Source organism: Periophthalmus magnuspinnatus, chromosome 10, assembly GCF_009829125.3.
Source record: "Periophthalmus magnuspinnatus isolate fPerMag1 chromosome 10, fPerMag1.2.pri, whole genome shotgun sequence".
Classification (NCBI taxonomy): Eukaryota; Metazoa; Chordata; class Actinopteri; order Gobiiformes; family Gobiidae; genus Periophthalmus; species Periophthalmus magnuspinnatus.
Window position 1 is genome coordinate 32,652,598 of NC_047135.1, and position 18,274 is coordinate 32,670,871.

General features: G+C 40.6%; 1 protein-coding gene across 2 annotated transcripts in view; it reads left to right on the forward strand.

Annotated features, from left to right (window-relative positions):
• The window catches only part of tsc22d3 (TSC22 domain family, member 3), a 35,280-nt gene extending 21,947 nt beyond the window's left edge, over window positions 1-13,333 (forward strand). The window contains exons 1-3 of one of the 2 annotated variants that reach the window (XM_055224715.1): window positions 10,802-11,098; window positions 11,522-11,573; window positions 11,976-13,333. In XM_055224715.1, the coding sequence (XP_055080690.1) occupies window positions 10,974-11,098; window positions 11,522-11,573; window positions 11,976-12,236 (438 nt within the window). In that variant the 5' untranslated portion in view covers window positions 10,802-10,973 and the 3' untranslated portion in view covers window positions 12,237-13,333. Of the gene's footprint in view, window positions 1-10,801; window positions 11,099-11,521; window positions 11,574-11,975 lie in introns of those variants that run through there. The other variant, XM_033973635.2, reaches the window with a different exon arrangement.
• Window positions 13,334-18,274: the final 4,941 nt, after the last annotated feature.

The following is an 18,274-nucleotide window of genomic DNA, read 5'->3' on the forward strand; positions in this document are numbered from 1 at the left end:
GTTTGTCAGCACAGACTAATGGCTTTGGTCTGATGTTCTGAAAGAGGAAACGAGGAAAAGAGGAAAAAGAAAAAGCCGCTCCATATGCCAGGCCCGGGTTGGCGTGTCACAATCGCGCTCTGAATTAAACACGTCACTTTTGGCGGGGTTAGCGCTAATAAACAAAACGAATGCTCATATTTGCATATCAAAGAGAACTTTAAGTGACCACTACAGAGCTGATTTTTTGTTTTTTTTGATTCCCGCTGCAAATATAACAAACTGTTTAGGAACAATTTAAGTTAAAAAACACCAAAAAGCCAAAAGATCCAGCGGCGTTACCATATTACCCGTGAGATCTACCATACACCAGCTGCACTTACGCGAAAACGGATTTAAACTGATGCCAGGATTTACATATGAAAACGACATTGTCCAGTGTCTCCGCACAGATGTCACGTTTAAGAACAGTTGTGTCTTTTGAAAAGCACATTAATCTGTCAAATGCACTTTAAAGCAATAATCAGTCACTTTTGTAGCAGTGAATTTGCATATATGAGGCTTGCAATATTTACCATGACCTGTAGAGGGTGCTATACAGAGGGAAATGTTACAAAAAACAGCAAAAAATAAGCAAATTACCAAATGTTTCTTGTGTTTTTGTTGCAGAAGTAAGAGTAAAAGTGTTAGGTGCTGTGGAGTGAGATGGATTTTGGGAAATATCCGCTCGTTTTGTTTAGATTTTAGTTTATAGCGTATAGGAAAAACATGGAAAACATCTGGTCACTGTTTGTAGTGGTTGGAAAGTCCACGTCAAAATAAAGTTATGATTTAAGATTCTGTGCAAAAAATTGATAAATAATAAACAATACAGTGGTCGCTCGTTTATCGCCGGGGGTTACGTTCTAAAAATAACCCGTAATAGGCGAAATCCGCGATGTATTAGCTTTATTTTTTACGATTTTTCTATATGTTTTGCAGCTGTAAAACCCCTCACCACACACTTTATACACTTTTCTCACACAGGCGTTAACATTTTCTCACATTTCTCTCTCGTTTAAACTCTCTCAAAGTTCAAACCTTCGTAGGCGTCTTTATCGGTGCAGAACGTTTCATCGACATCGTGGGTTTTGTCGGGGGGGAAACTCGCAAACGTACAGCACTTCAGTAACGCAGAACACAATGTACGCACATACGCAGTGAAAAAGCACACAAAATTCCACAAAAAAAACCCACGAAACAGCGAGGCCACGAAAGACGAACCTCTGTGGTAAGGGACAACCGTACGATTTTTTGTTTTGTTTTTTTACTGCAATGAAAAAAACTCTGTTGTGATGTCACTTCCGGGTCCATCAGCTGATTAAAAACGGCGAACATGCTTACAATTTCCTCTTTTTTAGTGACAACAAATCTCAAATCTCATGTCATTTCAAGCTAACACGGTTAAAAGCGTGGATCTGTGGATATAACTCTGACCGAAAGTGTACGAGGGAAAACCTTTGTTGCCCCCTATAGGTTACCGACGAAATGACACGCAAACAAAACATCGCACTGTGTTGGACTGTTTTGGTGTTTTTTACTTTCTGAAAGGACACATAAAAACCACTGTAGCCATTAAAGAGGATTTACAGTCCTTTCCGCTGTTCGTCCTGATTATGTAAATGCGTTTGCTCTTTTGATGCAGCCACAGTGACATAATGAGTCATAGTGCGTCCCGGCTCTGATTTACAGTTCTCTGACACACGAGGCTCTCTGTATCATTCTTGTGGTTGTTTTAGGTTTTGTACAGTCAGAGCGAGCCCAGCTGATGAAACCTGAGTTACTTATTAACTATCGCAACACTGGCCACAGCTATTTATAACAAAAGATAAATGAAAGTCAAAATCCCACGACGACTAATAGTGTCGCTAAGTTCAAAACCACAAAACATAACTGCAGACTTTACTTTTATCTTTCCAGATAATATGTACTCTATTTGCCAAACATGTCGTTCTTTTCCTTTTGTAGTAAAAGAAAAATTCCATTCTGTCAACAAGACAAAAATTTTAAGGCGGCGTCCAGCAGCAATCTGACCAGAACTGACGAAGCAGCTGAGACGAGCAGCCAAACCTCCGCATTCTGTCCACTTGACAGAATAGAATTTTTCTTTTATGGATCAGACCTGGACGACTGAGGCATTACACAGACTGTTTCCTTTCTCAGAATATTTTCCCCATAGTTTTATCTTAAACAGATATTAAAGTGAAATTATTGGGGTAATGTACATGAATGTAAACGGCTGGGGTAATGTCAATTATTTCAGTAATTATTGGGTCAATATGAATGATTGGGGCATTGCAGATTATTGAGGTAATGTGAATTATTGAGGTAATTATCAGAGTAATGTGAATTATTGGAGTAATGTAAATGACTGAGGTAATGTAATTTTTTGGGGTAATGTAAATGATCGGAGTAAAGTAAATTTTGGGAGTATGTGTAAATTTTTTGGATAATGTAAATGACTGGGGTAATGTAAATTTTTGGGGTAATGTAAATGATTGGAGTAATGTAAATTTTGGGGGTATATGTACATTTTTAGGATAATGTAAATGATTGGGGTAATGTAAATTTCGGGGGTATATGTAAATTTTTAGTAATGTAAATGATTGGAGTAATGTAAATTTTTAGGGTAATGTAAATGATTGGGGTAATGTAAATGATTGGGGTAATGTAAATTTCGGGGGTATATGTAAATTTTTAGTAATGTAAATGATTGGAGTAATGTAAATTTTTAGGGTAATGTAAATGATTGGGGTAATGTAAATTTTGGGGGTATATGTAAATTTTTAGGATAATGTAAATGATTGGAGTAATGTAAAGTATTGGAGTAATATAAATTTTGGGCGTACTTTTTAGAGTAATGTAAATGATTGAATTAATGTAAATTTTTGGGGTAATGTAAATGATTGGGGTAATGTAAATTTCGGGGGTATATGTAAATTTTAGAGTAATGTAAATTATTGGAGTAATGTAAATTTTTGGGGTAATGTAAATGATTGGGGTAATGTGTAGAAGTAGCAGGAGAAATAGCACATCTAGCATCAGCAGGTTGTTATCTGTAGTAGTAATGTCAGTCTTATTTTCTTAAACAACAGAATTCTTTTACCTTTTGCAAATGGGGAAAAATAACTGCATCCACAAGGGAGCGTATATACATGATACCCAGTGGTGGAACAAGTATCCACTTTTGCTACTTAAGTAAATGTACAGATACCCAAGTATAAAATAGTAGCTTCATAAAAAGAAACGCCTCAGTTTTCAGCAGGTCTCAAATTATAATTAAAAAATGCATTTACTCATCAGTCCAGTTCAAAAACATAGTGGAGTAGAAAAGTACACATACTGCTCTCAAATCCACTTTAAAATCTCCTGAAGTAAAGTACAGATACCTAAAATTAGTACTTAAGTATAGTACTTGACTTCTTTTATTCTGTTACCTTCCACCTCTTATAATACTTTTCCATTTACCTGTGACATTTGCATTCAACAGGTTTTTTTTAGCTACAATCTAACATTAATCCCATATATAACAGTGTCCTCATCTGCATATAACCTTTAATGCTCCTCTCCACTCGTCTCCGTGGGGCGGGAGTCACGCTGTGGTCAGTTATCACAGGTGACCCGGGCCGGACCTCGCTCACTGTGGTGTAGTCTGCGGGCGTCCATGGGAACCTCTCCTCTGAGCTTACAGTTTGGGCGACATCAGTGACATAAATTAGCGGGACGTCCCATATCCAGTCTGATCCAGAACGTGCTGACGGAGCTGTGAGTGTGTGGACGGGGGGCGGGTATTTAGCAAGTTGTGGGAACTCAAATCTGTACACACACACACACACACACACACACACACACACACACACAGAGACAAAAAGGGACAAAAAGGGACAGGGACAACATGATTTAAAGTTCAGATACGTGAGGTAAAAACGGGTTAAGATTAAGGTTTGGATCAGTTGCTAGGAAACGAATGCAAGTCAATGTAATGTCCCTGTAAAGGATGAAACCCGACGCTTGTGTGTGGACGTGCGCGGACGCGTGTGGACATGTGGACGGGGGCAAGTGCGCAGAGGACAAGGGCAGAAAGCAAAAACACAAACAAAACAGGCGGAGCTGAGAGGGGCCCGCTCCCTCCTGCGATGTCACAGTTTGCGACGGCTCGGGTCAAACAGCTGCGGCGTTTGATCAAATAAAACGGTGGGAAAATGCCGAGGTGATGTGAGCGCAGACGAAACTGTCCAAGAATAAGAAATTTAAAAGGAGAGTCTCGTGGGAAATGCGTAAATCTGTATCAGCAAAGCACAAAGTTGAATTTATGTCGCAAAAGGCGTCCGAGATAAAACAACAATAATGAGGCAGATGAGATAATCCAAAGTTCAGATCTCGTAGAATCTGAAACTGAGACAAATGACAAATAAATCGAGTGGTGTAATAAAAGTGTTAGATACTACTACTACAAGATAGGGCTGAAGATATTACAGTTTGGCAGTTTCTATTGTAAAATCTGCTCATCTTCCCACTTGCATTTCATCTTCCGTGCGTTCACATAGATCACATGTGTCAAACTGAAGCCCGTGGGCCAAATACGGCCCGCCACATCATTTTATGTGGCCCGCGACAAAGTAAATTAAAGGTATGACTGTTTTAAAATGTCAGTTTATCATTAGATACACAGTTAAACAGCCATTTTTTCATATCTATGCAAATCCATATGCAATTTTGTAACTTGAATAAGTGATAAATATAGAAATGGTGAATTAACAAAATAAAAACGTAGTGACATTTATCTTACAGTTACATCTGGCCCTTTGAGAGCCACCATTTTGTTGATGTGGCCCTTCTTGAAAATGAGTTTGACACCTCTGACATAGATCATTCTTTATTTACCATCGCGGGATAGGGCCTTTTGACTCCTGGGATGCATTAACCCTGTAAAGCTGTACACCCTAGAACAGTATGTCTTTGCGGTAAAGATCTGTCAGTGTCCTCAAAATACCAGCGTGTGATCCTGATGTAATGGGATGGCTTATGCTGTCTGACCATCATCTGAATTGGGCTACTCCCTGGGCGCATCTCGACATGTACGCACCGCCAACCATTTCATTAGCAACGGTGTTTGTAAAACGAGCCCTCAGCGAACAGCCGTGCGCGCTCTCCCCGCCCGCTCATGACAATACACCACGTTTGACCTCATCCTTTTCACATCACTTACAAAAGATTTCCATTTGGTGGTGCACACGCTGACGGATTGGGTCCAGAATGTACCAGTTAGCCTGCCGTTAGCATTCCACAGCTGAAGATAACTCAGCTTAGAGACACTAGCGCGCACCACACTGCAGTATATAGACAGCTGGAAGCACACGGAGGCGCGCAGATGAATGTGGACAGCCGGCCCTGACCTCTTTGACCTTTTGTTCCGGGATCGCGTCCAGTCAACAGTGCGTTTAGCTCAGGTGCCATCCCGAGCGTGTGTCCCCCCTTAGCGCCACAGTCTATATTTTGACTCGAATCCTACGTAGACTCTCATATATATACACAGAATGCTAATTGGTTCTGAGTGGTGGCAGAAATGTACACGTTTCCCGACCCTTAGCGAGTCCAGGGCCCTTCGCACGGCTAATGACAGGGTTTAGCGCGATTAAACACTTCATGGCCAATTGAGTTTTTGACCTTTGACCCTTTTCCAGTGCATCGCAGGTCCTCTGGTCTTCTGCGTGTTTGCACTTAGCCACGCAGATTGGATCCTTATGCGGTGTTATGGTTATAGGCTGCTAGAACATACTGTTACTGCTTAAGCCACTCAGGTCAAGGGCTACAATGTGACCTACAAAGTGCCAACATACCTTCGCTGTACTCCACGATTTTTCACATGACGACGTTCGGATTATTTAGTTCTGCTTACACAAGTGAAATAAGTACAGCTAAACCTTTACATCACGGATTCGGGCTGTCACTAATGTGTAGACACAGGCTGGTACCATGACACAAACTTAAAACAAGCCGCACAATTGATGGCGTTTCTCTCTGTGCCGCTGTACATTGTGTTCTGTGTTCGCGTTTGTTTAAATCTCTCCTCTGGCGTGCAGCAAAGGCCTTTTCTGGTTAGCGCAGCGCAAGAGTTGATTCATGACAGAAGGAACAGAAGTCAAATGGGAAGTATGTGGATGTTTCCTGTCTGTCTGGCAGTGATAAAAGCGTGTTATGTCACGAAGGAAAAAGTAATAACTGAATTAGAAATAATAATAATAGCAGTGCTGCTTTGAGGTTTCATTTTTATTGCGTCTCTTGTTATATAAATTGGATAATAAATATATATATAAATCCTAAAGTATCACTCTGACTCATGGCGTGTAATTATCTTTTGTGTAACCTAGAAACCACTATTTGACTTAATAAAACGGGAGATAAACTGTTGAAATGAATGCGATACTCCACCCAGGATTAAATGATGACACTGCTCTTAACAGGGCTCCCAGACGCTATCAACACAATCTGTACAAACACGCACCTCATTTGTCTGGCAAATATGTCCTCTCCAAAGAGACAACCCCATCTCACAATGCTCCCTTTGCAAAACCAGCGACAAAAACATAGACAAACGCAAGGATCAGACGCTCAAAGTAACACGCAGAGATTACGGCGATGTTATGTCATGTTATTTCCAGTTATGAATTTTCCCAAGGACAAATCTGAATCAGCGTTCCATGAAATTTGGTTTGTGGTTGCAGACTTTGTGGTGTTGTTGTAGCAGGCGGAGGTCACCAGGTGTTGATAAATGTGATTACTCCGAGACCTGTGTGTGTGTGTGTGTTTGATTACAGATCCAGACTTGTCATGTCTGTGAGCCGTGAGGATGAGACAGCCCCGTCGTGCTGTATCCTTTTTCATTTGCAGCTAATTACGCCGCTAATAACGACTAAGGCTGAACAAAAGCCTCAAATCCTCTGAGTCAAAATGAAACGCTCACGGAGATTAACAACCACAGACACCGATTTTTTGATGTTACGTAAGATTTTTCCACTTCATTTGTCTCGACATGAAGCTACTAGAGCTGACGGAGTTGTCATTAGTTAACGGAGGTGTATTATGTAAAATTGTCTATTATTACATAGCTTTAAACCATATTATAACAGTGTTCCCTCACAATAAACCTGCGCTCTGAGTCATGTTTTGATTGATTCGTGCACGTTTAAGTACTGCACCCTCCGTTTGAGACTTGAGGGCTCAGGAAACAATTTTTTTCACCATTTTCCTGCAGTTTTTAAGAGGAAATCAGTGCACCATTTGTACTATTTTGCCGTTATAGATCAATATCGTGGCTTAAAAATGCAAACTAATGATCTATGCACGTCACAGTTTAAATCTCTATCTCTATTGTTCACTTGCAAACAATCACTGTGTGACATCACAAGGTGTAGCAGAGCATTTTGAGCTTTTGGAGATTGACAAAGGCCCAACTGTTAACTCTAGATGACTCCATTGCTCTCTGTTCTTGTAATCTTTAATTTGCTACGGTTTCCAAAAGTGACCGTGCAACACTGGTCATTTCAAATAACATTTAGACAAAGAATAAGCGTGTGGTCATAATGTTTTGGTCTATTTCTGTATGCGTAAACGTGCAGCCCTGTTTTCTCATGCTGGAACAATAGCGTAAGTACATGGAGTGTTTAACAGCAGTAATTAGCCTGGATCTAATTGCTTGCTTTTGATTGTTCCACTCAGGTGCAGTTAAAAACCTACATTTTCTTCCCTAAATTACAGCACATTTGTATTGTGTCTGTGTTCTAGAGTAGAGCCGTAAGTGCCAGTCTGAGTGTGGTACAGACAGTTCACACGTGCGGCTCAATTGTCCCTTTGTGCCAGTGAGCAACGCGACACGCTGTAGAACAACGGAGAGGCCAAACCGCTCCTCTGTCCTCTCCGGTATCGCCACAGAGAGCATAGCAAAGATGGGACAGAGACAGGCGCGTTACGTTCAAGCTCCGCAGGTGGATTTCGGTTCACCCAGGACTATCTGTGCCCACCGTCTGGAGCACCCTGGACATAGATTCTGCTGCCATCACCAGCAGCACTTCCAGCCTTATCCAGAGAGGGTCCTGGGTTACTCTCCTCCCTACTCCCCCAGCCTGTTCAAGAGGCCCCCGGAGCGTCGGTGAGTGCGGGTCTGAGCTCGCTGAAGGGCTGCGGTTAAATTAATCAAATTTTAATCGAGATGGAGATTCATCAGTTCAATGATCAGCTTGGGGATTTTTATTAATGAGGTTTAGACTTTGGAGGAGGACATTTTGTGCGTTAAGTGACTATGATTAAAAGTCTGGCATTGTTTACGTTGAAACTAAACGAAATTGAATCAAAAATGAAGCATCACGAGGAAAAAAAGTCGTATTTTTCCTACAAACGTAACATTTTCAACTACTCCTTATTCCCCGATATAACAATTCCCATAGTGTTTTTAACTTGTGCAATAGCAGATAGAATAAACAGTGTGCAGAGTAAAACACATTCCTTAACACAAAAACCACTAAATACTATCTGTATCTCACAATATCCCTGCTCACAAAAGCGGGTACATTTCTGGGCTATATTCTCGTGCTGTCTCCCCTGGTACGAGTGAATCACAGAGTTATATAAGGGCCGCTCTTGTGGGACATTTGATGAAAACTATGGCCCTCAGCCCGGTTCAGAATGACTCACCAAATCTGGCAACGGCAAAGGACAGGCAGTTTGTGTTCCACACGACATGGCAGCACCAAAGGCAAAATAACTTGGCTTTTTTTGGCAATTATTGGACAAACCTTTGTGAAAATCAAGTATTAAATTCCATCTTTACCGGGATTGAACGCTAAAAAGGCTTAAAAAGACCGCAAGACTCACTACAATCACTGCTGCAACTACTATTCCTACTACTACAGTTCTCAATACTGTTACTACATTTGCAAAAAAGAACAACAATTACCAATAGTGAGTGAAAATATTGACCAGTTCCCATTTCCACGAGGCTGGTACTGGACCACATATACACAGAGCAGTTTTGACACGGATAGAATATTACAAATACACTTGCTTTATAGTTATAGTTATACAACTGTTTTGTTTAAGCAATTAATTTGTTATTAAGTGAGTAAATCGAATGCAAAAGGTGACACACATGTTCCAGGACTGACTTTGCATAATCACACTGCACAGCTGCTATTCCAACATTAAACATTAACCTGGTTTTATGATATAATTGTGAGTCTCAGTTGTACAGGGACATTTTCATTCAAATAGTTCATGTTCTGATGCAATATAGTGTTGCAATTTGCTGTGTAGAACAAATAGCTAAAAAGTATAAGGCAGAAGTACACACTGAAGTCGCCTGGTGCTGTCCCATAAGCAGTACTGGTCTAGTAGTAGTAGAACTGAATTGTAATTTTGAGTATTTCATAAATGTTAACAGCATTTTGAGTACATTGTTTTTGCAGTATTCCACTTCTATGTATTGGGAGAATATTTATGCCCTTGAGTGTCACAAATGGAGAATATATCAAGTCATTATCACTGTTTAATCCGATAATACTGCACTAATGAGTGTGTGTCCCTGTGATTACAATAGTCTTTTGTGTAGTTCTCCAGAATGTTTATGGCTCTGTGGAGTTTAGGTAGTTCATGTACACCAGAAGCATAAGGAGAATGCAGTGCAGGATATGATCTTATTGAATCCAAATATAGCAGCACAATACATGAGTAACACATGCTCATGGTCCGGCTCTTTCATGTTTATAGTGTGTTAAACAGACACGCAGAATAGTCTGTGCTCAGGGGGAATGTGCTTTGGCCATATGCTTTCTACTCCGTACAAACAGTCTTCGTTTACCAGAACAGTTTCTGATAGAAAATGGGGAGAAAGTGAACGGAAAATTCCCTTTGTAAACAATCTGGAGGGAAAGTGCTGTACCACCCGCGTGGGCGCATTCTACAGTGTCACCACTAGAGGCTGGTAGAGTCCTGGATGAGGAAAGTTACTAGAATGAGGCTGTGGAAAAATACAGCTGGTTCACTGGTACATGCACATGGCCATATGGTGAAGCAACAATAACAACAAGGAGCCACAAGAAAGAGCCAGGGAATAACATGTTCAATGAAACATGATAATGAGAGAACATTTAGTACATATCTATCTAAACCTGTAAGCAAACAGCCAAATAATACAAGATACACCTAATATGTGAATTAATGTCATACATTTATATGAATGTTTATGCAGAGACACAGTGTAGTGTTCACTGCAGAATGTTCATGTCCTGACAGCAGCATCAGGAGAAGTACCATAAGATGCACTGGAGGAACTTGTGCTAGTTGTGAATTTTATACAGGTGTCCAAAGAGGACAGGGACAACTGTGTGTTCATGTATTAGTTCCTCTAAATGCTGAACTGTAGTGCCCAGATAGAACAGTGGAAAATGCACAATATATTAAAATACATGCACATTATATAAAGATAAGTGCACATTATATGAGACTAAATGAACATTATATTAAACTAAAACCATATTACATTAAACTGTCCCGTTGAAGGACAGCTGTTGTTGTATTTAGAGTACACTCTGTCATTTCCCTCCGGGCTTGTTATGTAAATGTTAAAACGATAGTAATTAGACACCTAAATGTTCGCTCTAGTCCCGTTTCCAGAGTGAACCTGCAGCACAGAGGCCTGACCCCGGGCTCATTTACATAATGAGATGCGCGCGTCAGATGACGTCACGGCGCTGCTTTCATATAGCGCGCGCGGGCAGAAATAGCCACAGACTCAGCCGCTCGTGCACAGCGCAGACACAGACCAGACACAGCACTGAACTCAGCCTCTGAGCCAGTGCATCGCGATCAAGCAACACAACAAACAGCTTTATCTTCACTTTGGTGACCCACCAGCTGCAAACGTGGCGAAAAGTTACTTTCAGACGAGTCTAGTACTCAACATGAGCACAGAGATGTTCGCTAAGACGCCGATGGAGGTGGCCGTGTATCAGCTGCATAACTTCTCCATCTCCTTCTTCTCCTCGCTGCTCGGGGGAGACGTAGTATCGGTCAAACTTGACAACAGGTAAATATCTGATTAAGATGCGTTTGTGCTGAGTGTTTTTGTTGTAAAAGTCTGTGGACGCGTGAGTCTTTTGTTTCCTCGCGCTCTGCGCCTCTGGAGCTGTGACTCTTATCGTTAGAAACTATTGTGTTGATGTTGATGTTTATTGCCCTTGTAAGGCTTGTGTCAGACTGTGGAGTTGTACTTTGAACACTTTGAGCAAATACTGTTCTTTTGACTGGGCCAGTGCCCCACATTCTCTAATCCCTCTGCGCTGCACTTTCCACAGTAACATTTACTGTAGTAATGTGCCAACAATTTGAATAAATTGTATATTTTGACTATTAACTTGCAGTTTACTGTCAGAGAACAGAGAGCAGGGAATGTTCACTCAACTTTTGTCTTTGAATAGGTGATTAATGTTGTTTTTCTTCTTTCTTGCAGTGCCTCTGGTGCTAGCGTTGTAGCCATTGACAACAAGATTGAACAAGCAATGGTAAGACATTAACAATGTGAACTCATTCTGCTTTACACATGCAGTGCATTCACTTCACCTTATGTGATTAATGTGAGTTATTTTTACATGTTCTGTAATATCTCTTCTGATCAACACAATGGTATTTTAGGTTAGAGGGCAAGTTATAAAAACAAATTCTCCAAATGCTCAGGAAAGTGCCTGTTATGTAAACGCTGCCTAGAGCCAAGTTTGGACAGAGCGGTGCAGGTGGTGTCAGGAAGCTCAAAAAGACTCATTACAAATGTGTTTGGAATGATAGAGAATACTTTAAGGTCAAACACACCACTTTACCACTGAAGACCCTTAAGTGCTCATTCAAATGAGCTGACAGTTATTCTTTCAGCATGTTCTTCCAGCCTTAACCTTCCTCTCTTTCTGCAGGACCTTGTGAAAAACCACCTGATGTACGCAGTCCGAGAGGAGGTGGAGATCCTCAAGGAGCAGATCAAGGAGCTGGCTGAGAAAAACAACCAGCTGGAGAGAGAGAACTACCTACTGAAGAACCTGGCAAGCCCCGAACAGCTTGAGAAATTCCAATCTCGCATCCCCACGGACGTTCAGTTGGACAATCAAAGCATGCAGGTGAACGCGGAGCACAAACAACTTCAGATGTGCACCCACAGCTCCGGATCTGCTGTATAAGTGGCTCTGCTTTGGGGCGAGCAGAGCCTTTGCTTACAGAAATGGACCTCCATGTATTGATGATGAATCCTTCCGTAGGTGAAGGCAATGCATCTTGTAATTGCTAGATGGGACTTAAACGAACTGTTGATAAGCACAGGACTGGAGATGCTCTGAGTTGGGTGCGGTGGAATCCAGCCGGCCCTCAGATAGCCAGTCTCTTATTAGACTAGTTCAGCACTTTGTCCAGACAGACCGGGGGACCCTCCTTGACCGACCTATAGCCGGACCCTCTCCAAAATAAAGAGACGGGTTCTGACTGGGCTGGCCCTGCAGGTGCCATCTTGGAACGTGGATGATCACTGTTAGAGGAGTACAAAGCGAGATGGTCCTCCGTGTTTCTGAAGAAGGCCCCGATATGTGGATCAAAAATACAAGTGTCATGGACTGTCATTACATTTCATAACAAAATAGTACACTATACCTGCTATGTGCTTCATCTAATCACGGTAATTGACATGCTAACAACGCGGAGGTGGAGGCTGCCTTCACTAATCTCCATGATGAGTGACACGGTGTAATCTTGTATTGTCTGCAGTTGGGGCTTGCTGCTTATGGGGGAAGTAATACTGCTATTTTTTCATGTTTTGTAAAGAAAATTGTTTGTAACTGTAAAGATCTCTGGGAACAATAGGCCTATCTGTCCATTCGGTCTGCCTATAAATCTCAAATGTTAAAGGTTACTACATTGTGTATATAATGATGAAACGTCCGGATCAAATAGAAGCTAGTGAGAAGTTACTCTTTCAGATGCACTCCTGATTATTGTATGTGTCTGGATTGATAACGATGGCATGACGACAGTGCCTGTAGTAGTGCCTGTAGCAGCAGAAGAGGGAGATTTTCACACTGAAATCTGTTGTTGTTCGCTAGCTACCAAAGACTGTTAATTCTTTTTACAATGGCAGATACAACCCAGGACCATGTGTACAAAATCACAGGGAGAAGTGAGTCTTTTTTATGTATTTTTTTGGTAAAGATAATGGTGATGTTGCTCTGAAGTGTCCGATGTTTGGACACAGCTGCACAATGGCAATAAACCTTATGTTTACATGATACTTTTTTTGTTTACTGTTTGTTATTGTTACGATTAGCTCTATAACTCTATAATATATACTGTGCTCACATTTCACATAGATTCTGTTATGGAAAACTAGACTAAGGTTCAACAAGTTTATTATTAAACTACTGATAATTGATCAAATATAACACTGTAATTTAATACATCAGAACATTCTGTACTCGTAAAGGAACAGATCCTAAACTGTTAATGTGCCAAAGTGATGGTAATTGTGAGTAATGTTATAAGTTTGCCTAGTCACGCGCTTTATACTTGACAGAATAAAGGAGGGACGACCTGTCAGCTCTAAGTGAAACTCAGAATACTCATATTTCACTGACAGTTTGCTTTTCCAAAACAAAACGTCAGGTGAAATGAGTTCATAATTAAACCTGTTTAAATATAACAATGACAGTATAACCTTTCACTACCTGTCCTACCTGAAATGAATAACTACTTACTACTATACTACACTATACTACTATGACTTATGTTAGCCACAGGTAGAACTGCAGTACAACACTTGCACTAAAATAAATACTGTAAATACCAAATACAAGCAAACATTGTTCTGGCTCTTAAACGATTGCAAGTAAAGTAACAGCACAATTTAAAGTTTAGTCCAAAAACTTAAATTCTAAGTACTATATCCCGCAAAGTACAGAGTTGTTGTACTTCTCAAACTCAACTAAAGTAAATATTTAAATAAACACAAGCCTATAGTGCTCATTGTTTTCTTCAGAATGACAGGATGCTCTGATTTGAATCTTTCCTGAGAATTCTGCGTCGGTTTCTAAGAGCTCTCCATGACTCCTTTTAATACTTGTTTACACATTCTAATTTGCATCTGGGTATCATAAAAAGGATGCTTTTAATTTCAACCGGTCCCTCCTTAGGCAATGGAAATATTAAATAAGTGAAAAACACAGTGCAACGCTGCGCTGGAGAAAACTTTTCCGAACGCAAAAAGTAGGTGACCACTAATAACAGTGAGACTATAAGAGTCATATAGAGCGCACTGGAAAATGAAAAACAGTTGGGAGTGTTTCAGATGGTTTTGGCAGAGATGGAGAAGTCTGCGTGTAACCAGATACGTGGTGGCTTCCCCATAGAGCAGAGCAGAGTTTGGACAGAGTACTACTGGGTATCTACAGGCCCATAAATCAGCGCCAGTACATTCAGTATTCACCCCACAGCTTTGGGCCCTCTCTTACATCACAACACAGACTTCCTGTTGTTCCGGATCATAATAACACTCACAATGGGAAGAAAACTTTGAATTGAAATATGCTTGGGTTTGGCTGGATATAAAAGTTGGACTCTAAGGCAACGGCATGTTTTGGGAGAATAGTCTCACAAGTCATGGGTAGCAGAAGTACTTCATAAACATACTGTAAATAATTGTCAGATTGATAGAAAGATACACCAGTGTTTCTCAAACTTGTCTCACTCAAGTTTAAAGTATATTTATTTGGTTTTCCGAGTCTCGCCAGACTTGATCAGGTCAGAACGTGGAAACTAAACCAACCAGGTCTTAAATGAGACTAAACCACATGTGTCAAACGCAAGGCCCGCGGGCAAAATGTGGCCCTCCGCGTCATTTTATGTGGGCCACGACGAGGTGAATTAAAAGATATGAAGGTGTGTCTTAAAATATCAGGAGACACAATGACCCAGCCATTTTTTTTATATCTATGCCAATTCATATGGAATAATTGTAACTTGAATAAGGAATAAATACAGAAAAGATTAAAAAGTAGTTACGTTTATTTTACATTACATTTGGTTATATTTAGTTACGTTTATTCTGTCTTTACATTTACGTCTGGCCCTTTTGAGAGCAACCATTTTGTTGATGTGGCCCTCTGTGAAAATGAGACTAAAATGTGGGTAAGGTTTGGAAAAATCATCCATTCAAATACAAAAACATAAAGAGATTTGTCTGTAAATAAAACAACGACTAAAACTGCATATCAGCCCTAATGCAGAGTCGCTCTTGTCTCCCAGCAAGAAGGTTCTGGGTTCGACTCCCGTTCACCCGTGTGCTGAGATTGACTGAAAATCCCTCCATCAAACCAAAACATGCATAAAAGGTAAAATCCTCCAGGTAACATAGTCCAGACCAAGACTAGTCCAAGATCTGGAGATGGGTCCCCGTCCAGCTGCTGTACGATGGGTCAAATGCAGAGGACTAGTTGTCAAATGCAGGGACAGTAAAGTGCACCCTCACCAGACTAAACTCATCTGTGCAACTGCAGAATTTTAAATGGACTATAACGGTGATAATTGTTAGTAATATTGTTATAATTGAACTCATCGCCCAGTGCGGTTTAGTTCATTATGTGGATTAGTTAATTATGCAAAGAAATAAATCCACTCATATTTTTCTAATCCAAAGCACTTCTATTAATTGTCACTCCATTAAACCTACTGCTTTTGATGACAGGTTTGAAATGCTGTACAAATGTAGCCAACAGCACAGCTCTGTATCTCCTTACACACGGGTCTGGGGCTGATTTATGGTTTTGTTCTGAAACTCTGTTGTTCTATTTCAGGCGTGGGTTTGGTGGCGTGTGCGCTCGAGTTCATCCTCTGCATGTGGCTTCTATCTCAAAACAACACATTCGAAATCTCCCTCCAGGTCAGGCTTTATAGCTGCTACTAATCAGGAGGAGAGCAGAGAAGTTGTCTGGTTGGTCTGCTCTTTTGCTTTTGTCTCAGTTTATATTTATAGTAGAATTAAAAAATGTTAACTCTCCAAATTAGGTCATGATTTAGCAAAAGCGTGGTCTGGTTTGAGCACGTTTATTAATTTAATCTCCAAATCTATAGCCTTGTTCTAGTATGAAATATCTCCAGCCGAGGTGTTACTTTTCATTACAAATACAGAACCATGTCCATATAAGGTTTTCCCCAGAGACAAGAGTCGTGCCGTGTCTTTTCATTAAGAATGTGAAGTGTGGGAATATTCAAAGGTGCAGAAAAAGTGCCAGATTCTTCCAGTGAGCAAAGTTTGTCTTGGATTAAGTGTTACGCAACGACAAAACATCTGGTTTGGATGAGACTTATGAGCGTTGCTGGAAAAAGCGTGCAGGGCTTAAATGTGGTCAGCATTGCATGCACAAGTATAATTTGGTCTGACTGCTTGTCAGGCACATATGCACTTTGTTTATCCCGTCAAAACTGGAGCAGCCCAAATACGCAGACCTAAAAACAAACTAGAGACACTGATGTTATCGCTCGACACTTTTTGTAGAAGTATTATGATGAGTTGGACATTGTGCATGGTAGGTTACATAAGAGAAAAAATATCATCATTCTTCTATAAAAATATCCTCAGGGCTTAAAAATAGTATTGCACAAAACAGAAACATATTGTTTAAGATTGATCTGTTTGGGATTTCCTCACAGGCTGAGCCAAAGTAAAGAATGAGAAAATGAAGTGAATGAAAAGGAGATACATCCTGTGTCTGCTTAAACCTGCTTAATGCTGTGGAGATGATGCATCCCTCAGACATTTGGACACCTGGTTGAGTAATAGTCCGGAGCGTCACCTGTCGACGGGTCCAGTGATAAAATATCTACTCGTGTTCTCATGTCGATGTTACTGAGTTACTGTCACTCAAAATGTTATGTCAGATCTGTCTTGATCAATACGCAGCATGGCCTTTATAAAACCAACAAAAATAACTGTAAAGAGATTGTGTCTGCCTCTCAGACAGCATTAGTCTCACATTTAGTCCACATTTCATGTTGAAAAACAGCATTCCTCAGATTAAACCACGTCACATATGTTCTGTTGTAAACCTTTTTACCTCAAGGAGATGTTTAGTCTGGTCTTTGCTTTTACATTTTGTACTTTATTTCTGAGCAAAATATTTTCACCTCGACTTATGACGAATTAACTCAGACGTGAATTCTTGGTATTTTTGCTTTGTGCAGTGTGACCTGAAATATGCGTAACTTTTGTTAAAATGTGATCTGAGGGACTGCAGAAATGTGGCTCACCTGGACATCTTATTCCTGAAGACAAAAGATCGTGACCTTTGGGTTTTAAGTTTATGGTGATACTCAAGTTCTTGGTACGGAGACCCAGCAGGAGTCTGGACACTCTTTAAACTCCACAGGCATCCACCAGAGCATGTGACATCACAGGGTCAAAGGGCACGCACAGTTACATAAGCAGAAAATGAAAGAACTCTATCCTGCTGGTCTACATCTGATCACATGACAATTCAGCCTTTAGATGCAAAGACAGAACGTATTGGTTCAGGGCGACTCTGCAGGCTGCACCATGTTTGTGTATTAGTCCTGCCATTTCTTACAGTCCATCACCGACTCTTATCACTGTGTTTCTGAGTAAACGTTTAGTTAACCTCATGAATCTGTGGCAGTTGTTGACATATCCCATTACTGAAATAGAACTAAAACCTGCTGAAGCACTTCCAGTAACAGAAGTTGTTCCACCTTTAGGAAGTAGTAGCAGTACAAATATACAGCACCAGTTTATGGCACCCGTGTCTAAAGAGCTTATGTAAGGCCTCACTGCGGTGCGTTTGAGTGACTGTGGCCTTTAGAGCAGGAATCAGCCTCTGCTCTCTAGTTTTCCTGTCAAGCAAGAGCCAGAAGATGTGAGCGCAAGTAAATATAGCAAAATAAAAATGTCGACAGTTCATGAATTAACCTCACCTCTTTGCAAATGATGTTCTTTTAAAGGTCCTATATTACGCAAAATTGAGTCTTTTGAGCTTTAAGTCGTGCAATAATACTGTTATCTCCTCAAAAACATACCTGAAGTTGTGTTTTTTTTCATTCGCACATGTTTGAGTGACACTTTATTATTAGTCCGCGTACATCTCCAAAGCTCCAAATGCTCTGTTCCACCTCGTGATGTCATGAAGTGGTAGTTTTGAAGTTAACAGCTCCTTTTACCTTTTGT